At 43.8% G+C, this 21,434-nt stretch overlaps 1 protein-coding gene across 1 annotated transcript in view; it reads right to left on the reverse strand.

Moving 5' to 3' along the window:
- LOC147717896 (decapping and exoribonuclease protein-like) overlaps window positions 1-21,434 on the reverse strand; it is a 112,054-nt gene that overhangs the window by 36,264 nt on the left and 54,356 nt on the right. The window contains exon 6 of the mRNA XM_086924666.1: window positions 16,989-17,121. Within this exon, the coding sequence (XP_086780792.1) occupies window positions 16,989-17,121 (133 nt within the window). The remainder of the gene's footprint in view (window positions 1-16,988; window positions 17,122-21,434) is intronic.

Below are 21,434 nucleotides of genomic sequence, written 5' to 3' on the forward strand. Positions count from 1 at the left end.
GCAAATCTACAGACATGTATATTCAGAGCACTTCTAGCAGGCACTTTAAAAACACAGTAGGCCAAACCTGAGGAAGTGTTGAATGAATCGAAGTGTTATAGCTAAGAGGGTTCCCAAAGAACAGCAGAGCTCTAGAACCTACCGTTTAGTCTGCTAGCTGGGGACAGAGGTTGGGTAGGCTCCCTAGATAAGTATGCCAGGCGTTTCTCTCATTGGCTTATGGTCAGGCTATACAAAAGTGGAGAACATTCCCTTTTCAAGACAGGAATGGACCTGTAGTCTGACAACAATCATGCATGAAGAGCTGCTTCAGAGTGGACCTGAGGTGAGGAGCCATCATTGAGGTGAAGGTGGAATTGGGAGGTTCCAAAGAGTGAAAAGTTGGCTAGTGAAGGAATCCACCTGACATTTGCTTCAAGGAATAAAGAGTTGTGCAGGAAGGGCTGAAGAGAGCAACGATCAAGAGACACGCCGAGGATGGAGCCATGCTCCCAAAATGTTATAACCTTGCTGCAGTCTCTGTTCCCACTGTTGTGCCACCAAGATCTCTTCAGGCTGAGGCTTACCTCTAGGCTTAAATAACCACAAGTGAAAAATTAGACAAAACAGATGCCAGGCGGATGTTTTCTTGACTCCGGGGACCACATTACTCCAGTGTTTGTAGTCTGAGAGATCTCAATGAACTGTGGCACAGTCACACCGAAAGGGGCTGCATTTGTTCCTTTTTGTGCCTATCTTTTGTGCACCACTACAGCAGAGAGACTTGGTGTGTGGTCGGCAGGCACTAGTCCCCCATTGGGCTTCCAAAACCCCATACAGCACCAAGTTGACACCTAGACGAGTCACCAAGCTTAAGATCACAATGTTTCCCATCCCTTCAAGGTGGGTTCCTTTCTCCTTCTTGTGAACTTTTTATAAAAGGCAACCTCACCCAACATACTTTCTGTAATTTCCAAACAATCTGAAGAAGAGAACCAATGGGATGGATGGGAAATTGGTCTGTAATGGGGAAGAATACAACTTGGTTCAATGAACAGTACAGGTAGGTGGCCAAGCATTACCTCTTTGTCCTTCTTCCCCATCACTGTCCTTACTTCAATTAGTTGATATTCAAGCATGCAATCGGCTTCATTAATAGAACCATAAGTTTAATGCAAATGTTTATTTATTTAGATTGTACCATCAAACATTCATGATTAACCATATCAGTGAGTTTCTACTAGGCTCAACACCGAAGCACCAAAAATAGCTGATTCACTGCCACGTAAAAACGAATCTGTGAAGATTTTTTTAAATTGCTTGGGGCTGAAGTGTGCAGCTTCCTCATCTGAACTCGGGGAAGGACAAAGAAAAAAACGGGCAAAACCAGAACCTCAGAACAGTGAAAAGACGCCACAACCTTGGAAGAAACTGAGAATAGGGATGAAGAATGACCATGACAGGCAGAAACCTCAGACACGGTTCTGAAGCTAACAAAGACCCTCATTTTCCAACCCTATGCCTTGAGGAAATGGCCACAAAAAACTACTGTGTAGGTAAGAAACTTCAATCCCATGTGATCTACAGGATCAAAGGGTGAAACCAGTACAGTATGTAACACCAAAGGTAAATCCAAGGCGCATAATAGTACTAAGGAAGAGTGGTCGCTTAAGGAGTAAGCATCTTAACAATCTGGATCCAAAGAAGACTGGCTCACAAACTATGGATGCCTAAAAACTCTTACTTCTGCGCAGTAAGGGCTTTTCAAGTTGAGATAGCTAGACCCATATCAAAATCCAGACCCGGACATCACCCCTGAACTGAGGACTGTTCCACCAAAGTCCCCCGACTCACTATGGAGCCAACATCTGTCATTACTGGTGTTAGAACTAGAAAACCAATCCAATCGCTCCTCTAAATGCTAGGCTCATGCTCTAAACCTTGCTCTTTCTGGAATTGTATTTATTGATTTATTTAAACATTTATCAAGCGCACTGTCACCAAAATGATATTTTGGCGCTAGAAGCAATGAACCAGCCTCCAACAACATAGTGCGCAATACCCATGCATCCTCACCAAAATAGGTGGGCCAACCACATGATACTAACAATGCGATACACAGGCCAGACACCAATCAGAGAGCTCCTCTAAAACAGGACACGTTATTTCCTGTTACACAAGTTGCCAGGCAACTGCCGTCCAATCCCAGTGCAGCTCCAAGAATCTGCTTCGGTGCCATGCAGCACCCGTCTACTGATTGTTTTTTGTAGCTGCATGTTTACAGCAGCCCTTACTCCTAGACAGACACCACCACTTGATCCATTTAGCAAGACCTCTTACAATGTGGTCTTAAGTAATTGAGGTGGCTTATCAGACCCTCATTAGATCAAAAATTGTAGCATTCCTTACCTGTTCCTGGTGACTACATCTTCATAGAAGAAATAAGCAAGAAATAAGGTGGGCAAGGTTTTGTTTAATAACAAGAGTACGGGGAGTAGAAAGGAAACTATCTTAAACTTGAAGACTACTTTAATGGAAGAAGCCAATCCTCATTGAAGTAAGGAATGTGATGGGTAAGAGGGCTGAGGAGGTAATGGAGTCCCACAGTCAGTATCATCTAACAATCACGGCAAAGTGTTGCCTCGTGCTCCCAGCGCACGCTGCTGCATTTGCTTCAGAGTGGTCTGTGCAGATGCAGGAAGTGCTGACTGCTGATTAGGATGTGGGCATGTCTCGAAGAGATCTACGACTGCCAAAAGAAAACAAGTGACACTGAAATGGGTACATATGAAGTGAGGGTTGACCCACTTCAGAGAATCAGCAGGATTTCCTGCAACAGGAGGGCTTCAAAGTGAGTGAACTAACCCCAAGTGGGGTACTTCCATTCTATCCCAGATGCACCAGGACATCTTAAAGTTAAGGCATAAATAGCTGTGAGCAGGACCAGCATATCCAGTGGTAGGGATCCTTCCTACTACTGGGACTATTGCTCTATTGTGGTGGTACTGTTTGGTAAAGAAAAACCAAAGGGGATGATGGACGGAGCGTTGACAATACAAACACTCACCCCCAGTCAACTGATCTGGGTTTAATCCATCACCGTTCTTTAGCTCACTACGCCACCCCCGTTCAGACATGGCCATATGCAAATCAGTCTGACCCTGTGCCTCATGGGAACAGTCCAGCCCAAACTGCCAAGCCATGTCTTCCCTGGACCGGAATCAAGCTTCCCAGGACCGTTTTCTGGCATTACAGCCGTCTTCAGCCGGGCTTGCTTGAATCCAGAGGCAAACTGAGCAAGGGACTCACGTCTGAGCATACCCTGCCAACTTAGGGCAAACAAAGAAAAACCAAAGGGGATGATGGACGGAGCGTTGACAATACAAACACTCACCCCTAGTCAACTGCTCTGGGTTTAATCCATCACCGTTCTTTAGCTCACTCCGTCACCCCAGTTCAGACATGGCCATATGCAAATCAGTCTGACCCTGTGCCTCATGGGAACAGTCCAGCCCAAACTGCCAAGTCATGTCTTCCCTGGACCGGAATCAAGCTTCCCAGGACCGGTTTCTGGCATTACAGCCGTCTTCAGCCGGGCTTGCTTGAATCCAGTGGCAAAGTGAGCAAGGGACTCACGTCTGAGCATACCCTGCCAACTTAGGACGAACAAAGAAAAACCAAAGGGGATGATGGACGGAGCGTTGACAATACAAACACTCACCCCAGTCCACTGATCTGGGTTTAATCCATCACCGTTCTTTAGCTCACTCCGCCACCCCAGTTCAGACATGGCCATATGCAAATCAGTCTGACCCTTTGCCTCATGGGAACAGTCCAGCCCAAACTGCCAAGCCATGTCTTCCCTGGACCGGAATCAAGCTTCCCAGGACCGGTTTCTGGCATTACAGCCGTCTTCAGCCGGGCTTGCTTGAATCCAGGGGCAAAGTGAGCAAAGGACTCACGTCTGAGCATACCCTGCCAACTTAGGGCGAACAAAGAAAAACCAAAGGGGATGATGGATTAAACCCAGATAAGTTGACTGGGGGTGAGGGTTTGTATTGTCAACGCTCCGTCCATCACCACCTTTGGTTTTTCTTTGTTCGCCCTAAGTTGGCAGGGTATGCATCAGACGTGAGTCCCTTGCTCACTTTGCCACTGGAGTCAAGCAAGCCCGGCTGAAGACGGCTGTAATGCCAGAAACCGGTCTTAGGATGCTTGATTCCGGTCCAGGGAAGACATGGCTTGGCAGTTCGGGCTGGACTGTTCCCATGAGGCACAGGGTCAGACTGATTTGCATATGGCCATGTCTGAACTGGGGTGGCGGAGTGAGCTAAAGAACGGTGATGGATTAAACCCAGATCAGTTGACTGGGGGTGAGTGTTTGTATTGGCAACGCTCCGTCCATCACCACCTTTGGGTTTTCTTGGTACTGTTTGGTAACCTCTTTCCACCTTGGTCTCCTGCCTGGTGGCCAAATAACCTGGGCCCTCCCCCTATTCCGGTAGCAAAAGCCAAGAACCTTGGCTTCATTATGGACGAGAAACTTAACTTCGAGACCCAGGTATCTAAGGTTGTGTCCTCCTCTTTCTTCACCATCAAAACCTTAAGAAAAATTCTTCCCTTTATTCCCAGAAACACCAGAAAAACGGTTGTGTCCGCGTTATTCTTGTCCAAACTGGACTACTGTAATGGCCTATATATGAACCTTCAGGCCAGATTACTTAGGAAGCTGCAGGTGGTACAGAATGCTGCAGCCAGATTAATCCTCGTCGTTCCCAAATATCAGTCAATAGCGACAGGCATCCAGGATCTTCATTGGCTCCCAGTATGCCAGTGAGTCAACTTTAAAGCACTTTGCATTGCTCACAAGGCTTTGCACAGAGAAGGTTCAAAATGTATTTAGAATATATTTAGATGGTACTCTCCAAATAGATCTCTCTGATCGGCCAATGATCGCTTTGTGACCACTGTTAGAATTAGAAAGTCGAGCTGGGGTGGTAGGAGTTTCAGTCACAGTACAACGAGGCTGTGGAACTCCCTTCCTTTATATCTCAGGAATATACCTACTCTCCTCGCCTTTAGAAAACAACTTAAGACGTGGCTTTTCAGAAATTAGTTACACCCCAGCGCAGTATGTTTGATCCTGAAAGCGCCAAGACACCTACGGGTATATGCGCGCTATATAAATTTCAATAACATTAACATATTGTCAGCCCTAGACTTATGATTGCCCAAAAAGAACTGCTTAGATATCCTAATCTGTGTTATTGTGTGTGCAGTATCTTGTGGCTAAAATTAAGTACTTGTCTTTTTATACACCAAGGCACTGGTTAGACATTGATTTAGTACACGTTGTATTGTTTGGTATTGCTTGTTTGTTATGCATAATTAGTCAAGATCATTGCATATAATAAAATAGGATTTCATAAAGCTGTATGTTAACAGAAGAAAACATTTGAGAACCTGGGACATACCTCCAACTGTACAGTTACATTTTTGTGCTCGACCCCTGGTACAAACGTTATAAAGTGAGAATTTAAAATACTGTCTGCCGGATTAAAACATGTATGGACTGCTTGCCTGCAGGAGCTAATACAAGGTAGAATAAATGCTTTCAAGAGTACTCTTCTATCCTGCAGCAAAGCTGACTGGGCATGTGCATACCAGATGGAATAAGTACTCTTTGCACATCTTACATAAAGGACAGGAGGTCAGTTGACTGGTCCATTGCCATGAGAGGCTATGCTGAAGCAAAGATAGGCTACCAAAGCATAAGTCCAAAAACTTGCATTATTAACAAGCATTTTCAATGCAATCGGCTTTGCCTTTGGGACCTTATATGCATTTAGCTATGCAGCCATTAGCCTGGGTGCTAAAACATCTACTGTTCTTTAACATGGGGGGGAAAGTAAGCACTAAACTGTGGAACACGCCAGGTATGGGAACACATGGAGAGAAATACTGCCTATCAGCAGGATATTCTATTGTCCAAAGCTCTGTTTTTAATATATAATCACCCCATTCGGTGGTCTTATCACTGAAAATACAAGATTTGAGAAACAGGTGCTCGTTGAATACAAGTTTCCATGGCCTGGAATCAAGGGAATGCTACAGTGATTCTGGTATTTTATTGACCTCTGCTGGTCGTTTTCTATCAAGAAAGTTAAATAGAGGCAGTTGCCAGAAAATTTTGAAAAAGAAAGACCTTAAGTAGAAAGCAATTCTGGTATTTGGCTGACCTCTACGGATCGTTTTCAATCAAGAGGCAATTAGAGGCAGTTGAACAAGCAGAAAGCAATTTTTGTATTTTACTGACCTCTACTGGTTGTTTTGTATCAAGACAGTCAAATAGAGGCAGTTGAACAGAAAAAAAGTCCCTAAGCAAAGGCTGAAGCAGACAAGTCCTAGGGCTGATCTCCAGACCCCTCAAAGTACATACAACAGATCTTCCAGACAGCGCAAGCGCTGTCTAGGCTCAACCTAAAAAACACACCTACAAAACCCAGGGGACAAGCATCCTGCTCTGTGGTCTCCAACGTCCGCAGGTAGTTCCCGAGTGGTTGCCAGATATCTTTTGGTCTCAAAGTCGGGGTTGGAGAGTGGCATACATTTCACTTGTGGTGCCACTGTGTATTAGACTATTCAACCAGCCTTTGGCAGTGGGTGGGCGTTTGCTACCCCAGTGAATGGCAATTTTGAGCTTAGCCAGGAGCAACGCACAGACCACCTTCATTTCTATATGTACTTGCAGAAGCATTAGCGCAGCCATGGGAAACCATCCAAGGACCCACAAGGGAGTACGCACCACAGTTTCAAGAGTGCTGCTCTATGCAGAAACGGAACTCCTCTGTTACTTTCAATACCTTTATAATGTACGGCATAAAGTATATAGCCCCTGCTCACCAATGAACATCTTATGTATTTGCACATGCGCATAGAGTTCCTCTAAGTGTTAATGGAAAGCCACAGCAGACCTCAAATCAGGAAAACCCGGAAGTCGGAGAAAACGCTAACCTAGTAATCCTGCACATGCATCGAAGATATTCCACTAGAGATGAGAGGGTGCACCCTGGTGGTACCCTGTCCCCCAGGTAGTAAACCAAAAGTGCTTATACCTTGAACTTTGAGACGATCTCCATTGATCTAGCCCGTTTGGAAATTATGATTTTTTTTAAAATCAAAATTCTGGTATTCGTAGGACTTGTGTAATCAATTTGATCGGTTTAACCCCTTGCGTGCGGCCGCGATTCTGCGCCTGTGTGGCGCTTTTAAAGAGTGGGCGGGTTTATGACGGCCCCCAGGTGTCATCTGCACACTAGCACCTTGCTGCATGACGGACGGGGGCCGTGATCAGCATGCAAGGGGTTAAGCAAGCACATACAATTCCTAGAATGTGAATTGTTGTTAGTTAAAAAAAAACATGAATGCTATGGGGGTGCGGCAATAAATGAACAATCCTGTCTGTGCTAACAAGTAGAAGTATGTACCCGCACCCCCTCTGGCCTGCGCCCTTCTCTGTACTTAGCTGTGGTGTGGAAGGCAGCCCGCTGCGCATGGTGCCCGCCCATCTGCAGAACCTGTTGATGATGTTCACTTGTCTATGATTGCATTTCATTCCTTCACCCACTAGAAACTCAAGTAGGACAAGTAGAGTATTAGCTCGAAAGATCTGAACGTTGGGCTCGCACACCACGTAGCCTCTTGGAAGTGGGCTTGTTCATCGTCAGTAATGCAGCATAGGGTCCTCCTGCTGGAAAAAGTCAGTCCCATCAGATTTGGTATATAGTTAGATTAGGAGCTTAACCAACAGGCAAAATGGGCGTGAGCTACGACCCGGATTACCCCTATCAAAACATAGCTTAACCCAATAGTGAATAGTATTGCCCACTAGTAGTGATTCTATCGTTCGTGTGTATGTAAAATTACCAAACTAACTACATTGATGCTTAATAAATCACATTGGTATCTGTAGTAGGCTGTCTTCCAAGTGCCATGCTAGAGCACAGGAGACTGCCTTTGCCTATGAATACCTAATTGGCGGAACCAAATAACTTGACCAAGTCAGAATTCATACAGGTTCAGTCACACACTGATCTCAGAACTGCCGATGTTTACAACCCAGCCCATTGGAAACAGAAAATGGACAACAATGCTTTGGTGGCCATATTGGATTAAAATAAAAACACCTGTATCTCCACTGTACGCATCATGTGCTAGAATCCCATCTTGAGATGGCAGGTACTACAGGTACTACCCTCTACCGGTCATGTGGTGGGGGGCAACTTGGGTCACACCTGCAGGATTCAGATCATGCTAGAGTCAGTCATCAGTGAATGGCTATACTTTGCTGTATTAGGGATACCTCCACCTCTAGTCAGCCGTTGAAGGATGCTGGATGGCGGGGTTCTGTGGTGAGTGTCGGCCTTATGGCTAAGGTTCACAAACAACAACAAGCATTTGCAATACAATAGGTCTCACATTTATGCATGACCTATTGCATTGTAAACGGTAGTCATCATGGATAACGAGCGTGGAGGTGGCACGGACAACGGGAGGGAGGGCAGGGGAGGGGGAGAAGGGGGCGAGAAGGTATGGACAACTGGAGTGCTGACGGAGGGGGTGGGGGGGCTAAAGGGAGTTGAGAAGGCACGGAAAACAGGAGGGAGGGGGAGTAGAGAAGGCAGTAGGAGAACCTTATTAAAGAACATAGTGCTCACAGTCTAAATAACACGTACCGTGTAGCACTCGAAGTAAAGGGGCTAGTAACCATGGGAGGATACAAATGACAACATGGCCGTAATAAGGAAGGACTAACAAGCCTATAAACTTATTCGAAGGCAGCATTTACGAAGGACAAAGACACAAGCCAATGAAAAATATGGGTGGGGGAGTGGGCAGGGCTTCCCTCGCGTACTGAACTACAGCAGATCTTCACGAGAGCAGCACTTGCGCGCTGACTCTAGGCTCGACCTAAAAAACGAGTAACCAGACTTAAAGTATGACAGTGGTTTTAAGATCTTGTAATTCTGCATTATCATCCAGGCTTGTGATCTTTTTAAAAGTGGTGCCTTGTCTGCAACAATTAAGAGTTTCTTGATTGAGCTGCTAACCAGTTCTTTTAAAATTTTATAAGATAAATTTAGATCCCAAAATGAAAGCAAAACGAAGATTTGTAATGCGGAGTCCAGATATATCCTAGCCAGTTTTGTAGGACAAGTGGCTATCACAAACTATTGATGGTGTATCCAATTGTAGTTTTTGGCCTTTAGCAGCTTTTGATGTTGTCATCGTGTGGTGAATGATTGTTTGGTTATCCCAAATTCCAGACATACTTGTGCTGGCGAGGCATTTTGGGGTAAGTTAAATATACCCCTATACACTCTCGAGATTATTGTGTCCAGCAGTGCTGAATCGCTGCCTCGCAGCAGGAGGTTAAAGTTAGTTTATTACATGTCATTTACCATGCACTGTTCTCGGAGTATCTAACCCCACACCAGCTCCTTGGATTTCTCTACTTTACTATCCTGTGATCCAGTGTTAAAAAGGTGTACTTGATTACCCTTTATCGGTCTCCTAGTAGGTATGGCATCAGAACAGGCCTCAGTGGATACAATTAGAGTCCAATGCCCATTGTCCACTCTGTGGCCTCCAAACCAATTCTGACCACACCACAAAGAGTTTTCCTGGCTGCTGTGCAGAATGGTAGAGAGGAATTAAACCAGCTATGGGGCAACATTGCTGTGGAGACGGTGAGGGCAGAGCTCTGCGGCTGAGAGCCGGATGCACAATTGTGTCTACAATGTAGGCCACAGGTTAAAATTCCAACAAGGCCAACTTACAGGCACATGCATCAATGTTTGCTTTTGCGATTTCTTAATTGCGATTTTTAAGGAATCGTAATTAAGGAATCGCAAAAGCCTATGCATGTAGAAATCGCTTAAAAAATAGCGATTTCTAAACATTCCTTAATTGTGACTCGCAAATTGCGAGTCGCAATTAAGGAATACCTCCCCATTCATTCCTATGGGCCCAGAGGCCCACAGGAATGAATGGGAATTGTTTATTTATTTATTTATTGTAAAGTTTTATATAGCGCGAACAAGACCCGTGGGTATCAGAGCGCTTCACATAAAAGTATGATATAAATATTAACAAGATGATAACCATTGAATACAAATAGATATGAGGTAGATTGTTATATAGCTTTGGAGAGTGCTTATGTAATTAGCTTCCATTCGAGGCATTCTTTTACACTACGTCGTAACTACAGAGCCTGCAATACTAGCATTTAAGAAACTAGCTTCCATTCGAATTATTCTTTCCAGTATGCAGCAGGCAATACTAACATTTAAGAAACTAATTTCCATTCGAGTTATTCTATTCCAGTAAGCAGCATCTATAAAGCATGCAACATTAACAGCTGTCGATTTCGACAAATAAATGAGGTAGGAGGTTATATGGTTTAGGGATGTGAGATAATTATATACATTCACTTTGCCATGAGGTTGCAGCTGGTATACAGTTTAATCACCAGGAACGTCTGTCCGTTTCGATCCATAGTTTATCTTTCATCTAGTTCACGTCGATCCTTCTCTTTCTGATGACGTGAGTGATTTGTTTGAGGACAGAATCAGATCCCAAAGTGATCCATTAACTCCTCTATGCGAGGTATTTACTCATTAGGAAGCTCTTCGCTTCTCGCTTGAAAGTTAAGGTATTAGGGTTCTTCCTGATGCTTGGAGGGAGTGAGTTCCAGATTCTCGGGGCAGCTCCTGAGAACGCTCGGTCATAAGTTTTTTTCTTTCTAAAGATGGCTGGACGCAGCAACAACTCCTTGGCACTCCTAGCTGGTCTGTTGCCTCCTGACAGCTCAATTTTCTTGGATAGGTATCCAGGAGTATTGTGGTGAAGCGCCCTATGGGTGATACATGCTATCTTTAGTTGAATTCTCGCCTCATAGGGTAGCCAGTTCAATGCTTTCAAGTGCGGGGATATGCGGTCAAATTTTCTTGATCCAGAGAGGAGTCTCGCTGCAGCGTTGAGGCAAGCTTTTAGTGGTGCTGTGGAAGTTTTTGGTAGACCCGCTAAGGTAGTGCAACCGTATTCAATCCTAGAGATGACTAAGGATTGGATTGCCAGTTTCAAATCTGCTTCAGAGATAAATGGCTTCAGTTTTCTTAGGTAGTTCAGGTGGAAGCGGGCGCTTTTAGCCATTGAATTAATGTGAGCTTTCATGTCAAGATTCTCGTCTAGAGTAATTCCTAGCGACTTAGCTGAGCTTACTAGCGTCGGAGTGCAGTTAAGCGCAGTCATCAACTTGGACCATTCCTTTATTTCTGTGACGCACCTTGGTGGAGAAATTAGTAGGAACTCTGTTTTTTGAGCATTTAGCTTCAGATGGTTGGTAGTTAGCCATTGCAATGCCATTTTTAAAGTTTCATTCATTAGCTCAATGTCTTCAAGAGAGGCAATCTTTATGTAAATTTGCGTATCATCCGCATACATATGGTAGGATATCTGTGAGTTTCTGAGAATTGTTGTGAAAGGTTCGACATACAAGTTAAACAAATCAGGAGATAGTGTTGATCCTTGTGGGACTCCGATTGAGTTGGGGCAAGGTGGAGAAATTGATTGGTTGACCAGGAATCGTTGGGTTCTGTTCCGTAGGAAAGAGTCGAACCATTTCAGCACATTTCCAGATATTCCCATCCTGTCCTGTAGCCTGGCCAGTAATGCTTCATGGTTTACTGTGTCAAATGCCGATGACAGGTCCAGGAGAATTAGTAAGCATGCTTGATTTTGATCGAGAGCCTGAAGCGCGTCATCCACAATGTGGAGGATCGCTGTTTCCGTGCTATGTCCTGGTCTGAATCCTGATTGGCATTAGTCTAGTAAGGAGAACTTAATGATGTGTTGGCTCAGTTGGCTCTGCACGCATTTCTCAATAAGTTTGGCCAATACAGGGATGTAAGTTACTGGTCGAAAGTTATTCGGGTCTGTAGCATCCGCCGTTGGTTTTTTGATCAAGGGAACCACTTGACCTGTTTTTAGGCAGTCCGGGAGGATCCCTTGTGACAATGATGCGTTTATTATTTTGGTCCAGATTGGCACCACAATATGGCTGATTCCTCTTAAGCATTTTGCAGGTAAAGGATCTTGGTAGTGGTTGTTGGGTTTGATTTTCAATAGCGTTTTGGCGATCGTGTCCTGATCATCAAGTTCATCATCATCGAAGCCTCTTTTGAACACCTTACATTGGCTACCCATTAAACAAAGGGTGAAGTACAAGATTGGATGTACTATACATAAGAGCCTCCAGAACAGAGGGCCCGAGTATCTAAACAGCAGATTCTCCCTCTATAAACCTGTACGGTCCCTGAGATCTAGTGATCAAGCCTTACTACAGGTCCCAAGAGCTAGAAAGACCAGGCAAGGTGGAAGGGCGCTGTCCATAGCCGGACCAAGGTTGTGGAACAGCCTCCCTCTCTCTTTAAGACTCTGCCAGGACTATCTCCCGTTCAGAAAACAGCTAAAAACCTTCCTATTTTCCAACTAGTGATATCTGTGTACCTACTGCCAAAAGCTGTAAAGGTTTTCAAGGCGCGGAGATACTCCTCCAGGAGGTGATCCTAGCGCGGTATAAACCCGCAAATAAATAAAATAAATAAGTTCGAATGTGTCCCACTTTGCCTTGTTTTTTAACTTGCTACATACTGATGTTGGGTTATGATCGCTCGTAGTCCGTGGTTGGATGGAGAGATTACTCGCAGCGCTTAAGAGCTCTGTTTCCAGCGTATTAGCCTTCTTTGTAAAAAATGTAGAAAATTCCTCGCTGCTTAGAGATATTTTTGAGTTTTCATGTGCTGTTTTGGCAAGTTTGTTTGATTGTTGCTTCAGGATTTCAAAGAGTTTCCGAGGTCTGTTTTTGGAATTATCCAATTCTGATCTTATAAATTCCTTTTTGGAGTTGATGATCTTTTTGTTATATTGGTTTCTAATTTTTCCGAGGGCTTTCAGCTCAGGGGATGATGGGTGTTGTCTCCATTTTCTTTCGGCCATTCTCAGTTTGCGTCTGTTTTCGTTCAGTGATCCATCAAACCATGGATTTTTCATCTTCTCCGTGGTTCTTTTTAGTTTTAAAGGCAAGGTGTTGTTGACAATATTCCCGACCGAGGTTAGGTAGTGATCTGTCAGCTCATTTGCATTCTGCAGGTAGCTAGGAGGCTTTAAGTCTCTCTCACAGCTTTCTACTAGTAGCTCAATATTAGCCTCCCTTGTGTCTCGGATCCATTTTTTGCTGTTGGCAGGTTGAACGGTCTTGCCCTTTCTCAATATGGGTATCAAGAAAGTTATCGCGTAGTGGTCCGACCAGTCACAAGGGGCTATTGAGAGGATTGATGAATTTTTGTTGCCCGAGATAATCCAGTCCAGTGTTGCTCCTTTAGAATGTGTGGGTTGTGTGCATGCTTGATTGTGGTTTAGCTCGGCAAGGAAATCCTTGAGTGTATTAACTAGTTTGTCGTTGCAGTCATCCCAGTGTAAGTTGAAGTCTCCTAGGAAAATGTTGTTGGCATCCGTGTTAGAGTTGGTCGTAATGATCTCCATTAACTGCTCTATGAACTTAGCGTTCTCTCCTGGTGGGTGGTAGAACGCATGTAAATTGCATCTTTGGTTGGTTGCCGATCTTATATTGAGACCTAAGTATTCGCAGGATTCTAGGGGATCGGCTTGAATTTGGTTGACCTCGATATCTGATCGGTGAATGCAATCAATTCCTCCTCCAGACTTTATAGGTCTGTCTAGTCTCACAATGTTATATTGAGGTGGTACTAAGAGATCCATGGTTGGAGATGATGCTTCCGAGAGCCACGTTTCTGTCAGGATTGCCAGATCGATTTCTTTGTTAATGATGAGGTCTGCTATGTCTGATGCATGTTTGGTAGCCGATCGACAGTTGAGTAGGAGGCAAGTCAATTGTTTTCTAGTGGTATTACCATTCAGATTCTCATATTCGGAATTAAGCTGGACTTGCTTTAAATTGTTGAGGATGGGTTTCCTATCCTTCTTTCTTGCTGTTCTATTAGAGTCGATCGGAACTGTTTTGATGTTCTTCTCTTTTTCACGGTCTGGTGATTCATAGGTTCGGAGTAAGGCAAGGGCTTCCTCCTTCGGCAGGGCCTTCGTCCTATTCGGTCGGTTGATCCTATTCGCTAATGACATGTCCATCTCGTTACTCTTTCTATGCAAGGAATGTACGAGATTTTGAATATTCGTGATCTTGGAGTTGGTGCTTGCCGTCATTACCAGTATTTCTTCAGTCGCTTGTAGGGTATTCATTGTGACTTGTGTTATGCTGCAGACTAGTTTCTGAAGATCTTTAATAGCCTTCAGATTCCTGGTTGAATTCTTAGGGATGGTTAACCTGAGTGTCCGAGGATTGTATATTGCTCTTCTCTGTTTTTGATCTTTTTTTAGTGTCCCAGTCATATTATTTATATCCTTAGTTTGGTAGTCGGTTCCGTTCCTTCTTGAGATGTTATGAGAATTACCTGAGTTTTTTGAGGCTAGGAGCGATTTCGTGTGTGAGGTTGTACAAGGCTTTAGTAACGTATTCGGAGTGAGCAGAGGATGGTTAATAACTCCTAACTTATCTGATTCTTGATTCACCTTGAGTGATTCACTCGGCGCCCCTGTATGTTCTACGTGGGAAGGCTCTTCGTTTGTAAGCGGTGTCAACTCTTCCTTTTGGAGCTGTTCTTGTTCTTTATTCACATGGATGATGTCTCCTATCTTAGCCGTTTCTTGATTCACCTTGAGTGATTTACTCGGCGCCCCTGTACGTTCTGCTTGGGAAGGCCCGGCGTTTGGGATCGGTGTTGACGCTTCCTTTTGGAGCTGGTCTTGTTCTTTATTCTCATGGTTCGTAGACCTCTCTGTCCTTTCTGTCTCATTTTCCGATATAGTCGCTTCTGTTTCAGTTTTCTCTCCAGTTCGATTTGCGTCTCTGCCAGTAATATTCTCAGGAGTGAGTTCTGGAGAAGTTAGGTGTAGTTGGTTTCTTACGCCCTCTAGTGATTCTTTTATGGTAGGGAATACCTTGTCGAACTTCATAAGTTCACTGTTCGCTGCCTGTATCAACACTATTCCAGTTTTATATATGGTGATGCATAATTCTGCTCTACATCTTCTTGATGGTGAGGTCAATATCTTTGTTCCATGTGGGATGTTTTTCATATCTTTTATGTAAAGCATTCTTGTGAAGGCATTGCGCCATTTAGCCGTTTTATTAGTGTAGAATATCAGGTCATTAGTTATATTGCCTTTATCTGAATTAAAGTATGGGTCGGAGAACAGTGTGTCCGCGTTTTTCTTCAGGGTATTGTGTTTGAATTTTTTGGCTCCGTTTTTAGATAACTTAGGTGGATATTTTATGATCTGGGCGTTTGAGCCATCCGCCTCTGGGTATCTTTCGTCCATGTTCGCTTTGCGTTATATGTCTTTTGGTGACTCTTCACTGTTTGTCTCTTAATTGTTCCAGTGATTATAGAAGAATATTGATAGGCATAGATGTCTTTTAAGTGAGTTTCTTCTATGGTAGTGATAAATCCAGTTTCTCTGTAAGTAAACTCCTTCTATGATAGTGATAGTGATAGATGTCAGGTTCTCTTCTGATAGATTTCTAATAGATTTCGTGGCAACTTATTAGTTGTGGTTTCAAATGGCCGTATTAATCCAGGATTTATGCAGACCCCTGTTGTGCTCTTGTATTTAAAACTGAATATTACAGTATGTCCGCTATTTTGGTACTACTATTATGGGCAGAAGGACTTTCTTTCTTTCCCCTTAATTTAATTAGTCCGTTTTCCCTTTCTTGGCTCCAGATAGATTCTGTTGGTAGACTTCTGTTTACTCTGTTTGGTAGTCCCTTTTTTATTTCCTGCTTCCACGTAGTTTTCTGTTGGCATGCAATAGAGGGTGGACTAAATGTCTCAAGCAGTACAGGGTGGACGAGTGTCTCAAGCGGCCGCCATGTTAGGGTCAGGCGCGCCGCTTCGAGTGCTGCCTCATTTGCTTATTTGCAGCATTGTTCATTTCCCGGGCAGGAATCTCACCCGCGGGTCCTCGCTGTATCCTCCTCTCGTCTTCAAGCTTCCTCCGCTCCTGCTCCTCGCCTCAGCCGCTCCTCGTCTCAGCCCCCAGCCGCTCCTCGTCTCAGCCCCCAGCCGCGTTGTTGGTGCTATCTCCGCTCCTCAGCCCTCAAGACATTCTTAATTTGCGATTCTCAATTAGAGAATCCCAAATTGAAAATGCAATTCAAGGGTGCCAGGGTGTCAAAAGGACACCCTGCTTCACCCCTGAAATCTGCATATGAGTACATCTTGCACACACACATACCCCCAAGGGCATGTGTGTGTGTAAAATTGAACTTTAAAAAATGCACCTTAGTGCATTTTTTAAAGTTTTTGCAAATTACCATGAAGTTCAACTTCATGGCAATTTGCGCCCCCTAGAAGCGAAATCGCTACTTCAAAGTGGTTCTTGCATTGCATTGCAATCGCAATTTGAGAACTTGCAATTAATTGCGAATTCTCAAATTGCGAGGGGATTGACCCATAATGCATCGCAAAAGCTAATTTTGCGATCGCAAACGGCTGATTTTTGCGAATCGCACCGTTTGCGATCGCAAAAGGCTTTGATGCATGTGCCTGTTAGCCTTTTTCCTCGTGAAGCAGATTAAGCACCAGGAAATTAGGTGTCAGGAACACATGACATTAAAGCACCCTACAGAAAATCTATTTTATGGTGTAAACTATATAAATGAAACATACGTTATTGTGTCACCTCCCAGGTCTCTCCTAATACCAAGCAGCATCACTTTCGTATAGTGTAACATATGAGCAATTTCCAGATCTCACCTAACTCCAGAACCTGATTCAGAGCACTTATCTTATTATCATGGCACTCCAGCCTCACACCACTCTGGTAGATTCTAAAAGTGTTTTACGAACCTGAGTCAGGCCACGTGCTGTGACGTCAAACATCTTACAATTCACCACGGTACGCTCATCCCACTTGAAGCCCACGAGGATTCGCGGTACCCCTCCGAGGAAGGACTGGGCCCACCAGCGCAACTTTTTAATACTGCAACAAAGTGTAAGGTAGAACCAGGTAATTGTAAGTACAACAAAGGAAAATGTATAAGCATTAAACTCAGAACATGAACTTACACTCACTAATCTGCTCTTCAACAACTCCAGCCACATACGTACACAAATGTATCCTTCATGCTGTGTATCCTGGGGAATTGTGTGCTTGACAGACAGGCATGCCTGGCTTCTTCCAAGATGTGCTATGAGGCTGTGTTTCTTCATACCCAAATCACGTAAGAGGACAAGGAGATTTAGCAATCCAGTATACACTCTCCTCATATGTGTCAAAATAAACCAAAGGATACTGTTCCACCAGCTAAGTCAGAGAGAAACTATCTCAAGCTGTCAGCAGGTACTCCTGGTAGCATGTGCTTTAAAGAACAATTGCCCTCACTCACCCGAAGGTAACATTCTTCATCATCGTGTTATGCTCCTTGCCGGGACGGCACTGCAATGCCTGGCGAGCCCTTTAAGACAGTACTTTACCAGAGATATTTTTCAAAATGCCCGATGAGCACAGCTGGACAGAGAATGGTATGTCCAGGAGGCGAGACAATTGAGAAATGTTTGAGGCTAAAATCAACTAAGGACTGTATGTATCAATGTATATAATGTGAACTCACTGGTCAATGTTGAGATGAAAACAAATGTAACAGAGGGATCAGGAAATAATGGTCCCTATCTTTGTTTGCAATAGTGTTGGTCATAGACCTGCTTATGTGTTAGGGTCTACAAACAAGGTCAACATGTTCCATGCCTTACATAGTTGAGAAGCGATCTGTTGGTATTTCGTCAGGACCAAAGTCAAATAAATGTGACCTAATTTTCTCCGAAGAGTGAGGAGCTCAGTAACATCTTAAACTCCCACAAAATGCATAGGTGATAAAGTGCCCATTGACATCTTGCCATTATTGGGGAGCAATGGCTTACAGCGAGCTCCATATGAGATAACCCTCCTCAAAGTCAGGGTAAAGTGACCATTAAGATAACAAGGATACCACACCAGAGAGTGAATCTGAAGTGCGTGCTACTTGCACTCACTCCTGTCCTCGCTTCCGTAGGGTTTAAGATGAAGCATATTGATCTTGACATTGACCGGTGAGATCACGTTAAATACATTGATACATGTGGTCATAGTTGATTTTAGCCTCACACATTTGTCAATTTTCTCACCTTGTGGACATACCATTCTCTGTCGATCTGTGCTCATCGGGCATTTTGAAAAAGATCTCCGGTAAAGTACCGTCTTGAAGGGCTCGATGATCATTGCAGTGCGGGCCGGCGAGGAGCATAGCCCGATGATGAAGCATGTCACTTTCGGGTGAGTGTGGGCAATTGTTCCTTAAAGCACAAGCTTCCAAGAGTACCTGCTGACAGCTTGAGATAGTTTCTCTCTGACGTAGCTTTTGGAACAGTATACTTAGGTTTATTATGTTTCTTCATAGGCAGACGGAGGTATCCTGGTAGTGGAGGTTTCAAATTACAGACACAAAAGTTACATCTATAGCAACCCTTTCATAGCGTTATGCCTTCCTACAGATTTACATGCTCCGCGCTGTCCTTTCGACTGTTACTTTGCTGCAAAATTGCACACTTTTTTGTAAATGTTTCGGGGGACTTATTCTCTGGACTACTGAAAAGATCCATACAATCTATCTTTTTTGGCAGTTTTAGCTAACATGAAATGTGGTCTGTGATGTTTATTTGATAATCCTAAATACCCGGCTAATCAGAGAGCGGGCTAGGAGCTGGACCACTCAATGCTGGAATGTCTTCCCTGATCCCACATGCCACAAACTCTATGTAATGTCATTGATCAGACTAAATCTCAATTTAATGCTTGGGCAAGATGAACTATATTGATTTTAGAGAAGAAATGCCTAACATATTGATTTTAGAGAAGAAATGCCTAATTAAGTCTAGTTTTGGCATTGAATTTGAAACTACGAATATTATTGTTTCTAAGACTTTATGCAACCTTGTTTTGGAATAAATCTCAGTTGTTAGAAGGGCAGTCCTTTGTTAGTGGAGTAAAAAGTGTGGATTTAGTACTTTAGACACTTTGTGGTTCTTGACTGTGTCAGTCTTTTTCTTTTTACCTCACAGGTTAGCTTCACAATTTTAACTCCTAAGGTCTATGATAATGTTTAAAATGTTCTTTATATTGGAATCCCCAAATACCTGCTTTGATACCTTCCGCTGGTACAAACTTTAGCTCATCGCAGGATTACCAGTTGTGAGTGCTTTGTTTCAGCCTCTCTACTCTTAAGAACCTCCAGAAGCATCCATAGGAGGGACACGACGTAATGCTCAACCTAAAAAGCTGAAGCCAGAAGAATTTAAAGAGGCATAATACGAGTCGACATCCAGCCCTATTAACAGAGGCGACAATACCATTAACTTGATAAGAAGAACCATACTCGGAGCAGCCTCATATATACAGAAATATTATCCAGAAGACATCTAAAAAGTATCTTTCCTAATGCAACCGGGCATGAACTATAACTGAATATACATTGGGCAGCCACGCTTATAATCAGGAAATAATTTGGCTGTGTACCACGTTCAAAGGACACGTTACAGGTCCAATCCAAACGCAATCAAGTCTGAATAACTAAGCTACTATTGATTTAAAAAAGAAAAATTCAGAATTCCTGAGGAAGGCGAACGGCCGAAACGCGTTGAAAGGAATAATCTCTGCGTATTGTCGAATGTTTTAAATATTTTCTATTGTACAGTAACCATAATGTATTACATAATGTATTATATGTAAAAAGTATGTGTATAAAAAAAACAAAAAAGCGTCAATATATGTATAAACAATAGAAATGAAATAAGAAGGGGAAAAAAAGGAGGGGAAGAAAAAAACAAAAAGATGAAATACAAATAAACATTCTGAACAGTGATGATCTGGTAGAATTTTTGATCTAAACAGCGTCTAGCTCACTCACAAAATATAAATGTTAATAACCTGACTTATTCCTTCCAAAAAAAGTTATTTTCCTTGCTAGGGTTCATCACTTTAGGCAGGGGCCCCGATCTTCCAAAATAAATGAACCTCCAGTAGCTTCCAGGTGCTGCAGTCCCAGGCTCTTCTCTCTGAGAACTATACTCACATCCTGCCTCATGCTTGGGTCTTGTGTTCTGGTACCGGCCTCTTGGCTGTGTTCTAAACAAGTGAGGAGCAGGTAGGAGTCCTTGTGTTCTCGTAATAGCATTGTGTTTGTGCACTCACAAGCGAGGGGAGTTCTTGTGATCTAACAACAGCTTTTTCGCTGAATGTGGCATCAGTAAGTGGCGAGCAGTGAGGAAGCAACAATGTTCAACGTTGACACCAACACAATGGCCATCAATGTAACCAAATGTGTGTGTGGAGATAGTAGAAGTGACACAACGCCCCCTTTCACACCAGTAACAAGACTCCACAGGGTTGACATTTTGGACACCCACTTACTCATTCATCAATTTACTGCAGTGCTTAGATCCAGAGACAGAATGTAAACTACAGAAAATTAACAGGGTTACTAGACTACTACAGTCATAATAACTTTTCCGTAGCAGCCTTCTTGACCCCTGTGAATAGGCGTAACAAGGGTAGTGCTCTGGGTGCAGGTAGCAGCAACAATATCTAGCTGCCCCTCTGTTGCCCATAAGAACTTTACTCTATTGGTTACGGGGTGCCCAAGAGTCTCCCCATCCATTAGCATAAATGCTGCATCCACAGGCACCATCCTTAAAATACTTTCTGGATTTGAGGAAGAACAGAAGAGGACCTGGCTTGCTGTCTGTGACCTGAGGGAAGCCCTGAAGGACAGGGCCTCAAAGGATCAGCTGGATGACCTCTTGTGAGGCTACAGGGACACAACAAGCTGCCAGTGGCCGTTTCCTAGAAGTATTCAGCTTACCGATGTCAGCTGGGTCTGGGCTGCTCTTTAGCCAGTGGATGACACCCTGAGAGTGTCTATGCGTCCTTCTATGAGGTCCCAGGGCCTTAAAAGTGTACTTTTGTGGCTATTTGGGTACCTAAAGAAAGTTTGGAAACTTTGGGAAAAACCTCTCCTCCTTTTTAGGTCTCGCCTGTCAATGCGCATGCGCATTGAGCTTGCAAGACTATAGGGGCTTAAACAGACTTTACCTAGACTGGCGATTTGATGCTGTGCCCGTGCGCTTTTAGGTCAATGCGCAAGCGCATTGAGCTAAAATGCGCGTGCACAGCATCAAATCGTCAGCCATCTGTTCCCCAGCTTGGTGCCTCCGCTCCTGCTCTCTCCTGCCTGCTCCTCCCCTAATTATTCACGGCCGGCC

This window comes from Lissotriton vulgaris, chromosome 5 (genome assembly GCF_964263255.1).
Source record: "Lissotriton vulgaris chromosome 5, aLisVul1.2, whole genome shotgun sequence".
Classification (NCBI taxonomy): domain Eukaryota; kingdom Metazoa; phylum Chordata; class Amphibia; order Caudata; family Salamandridae; genus Lissotriton; species Lissotriton vulgaris.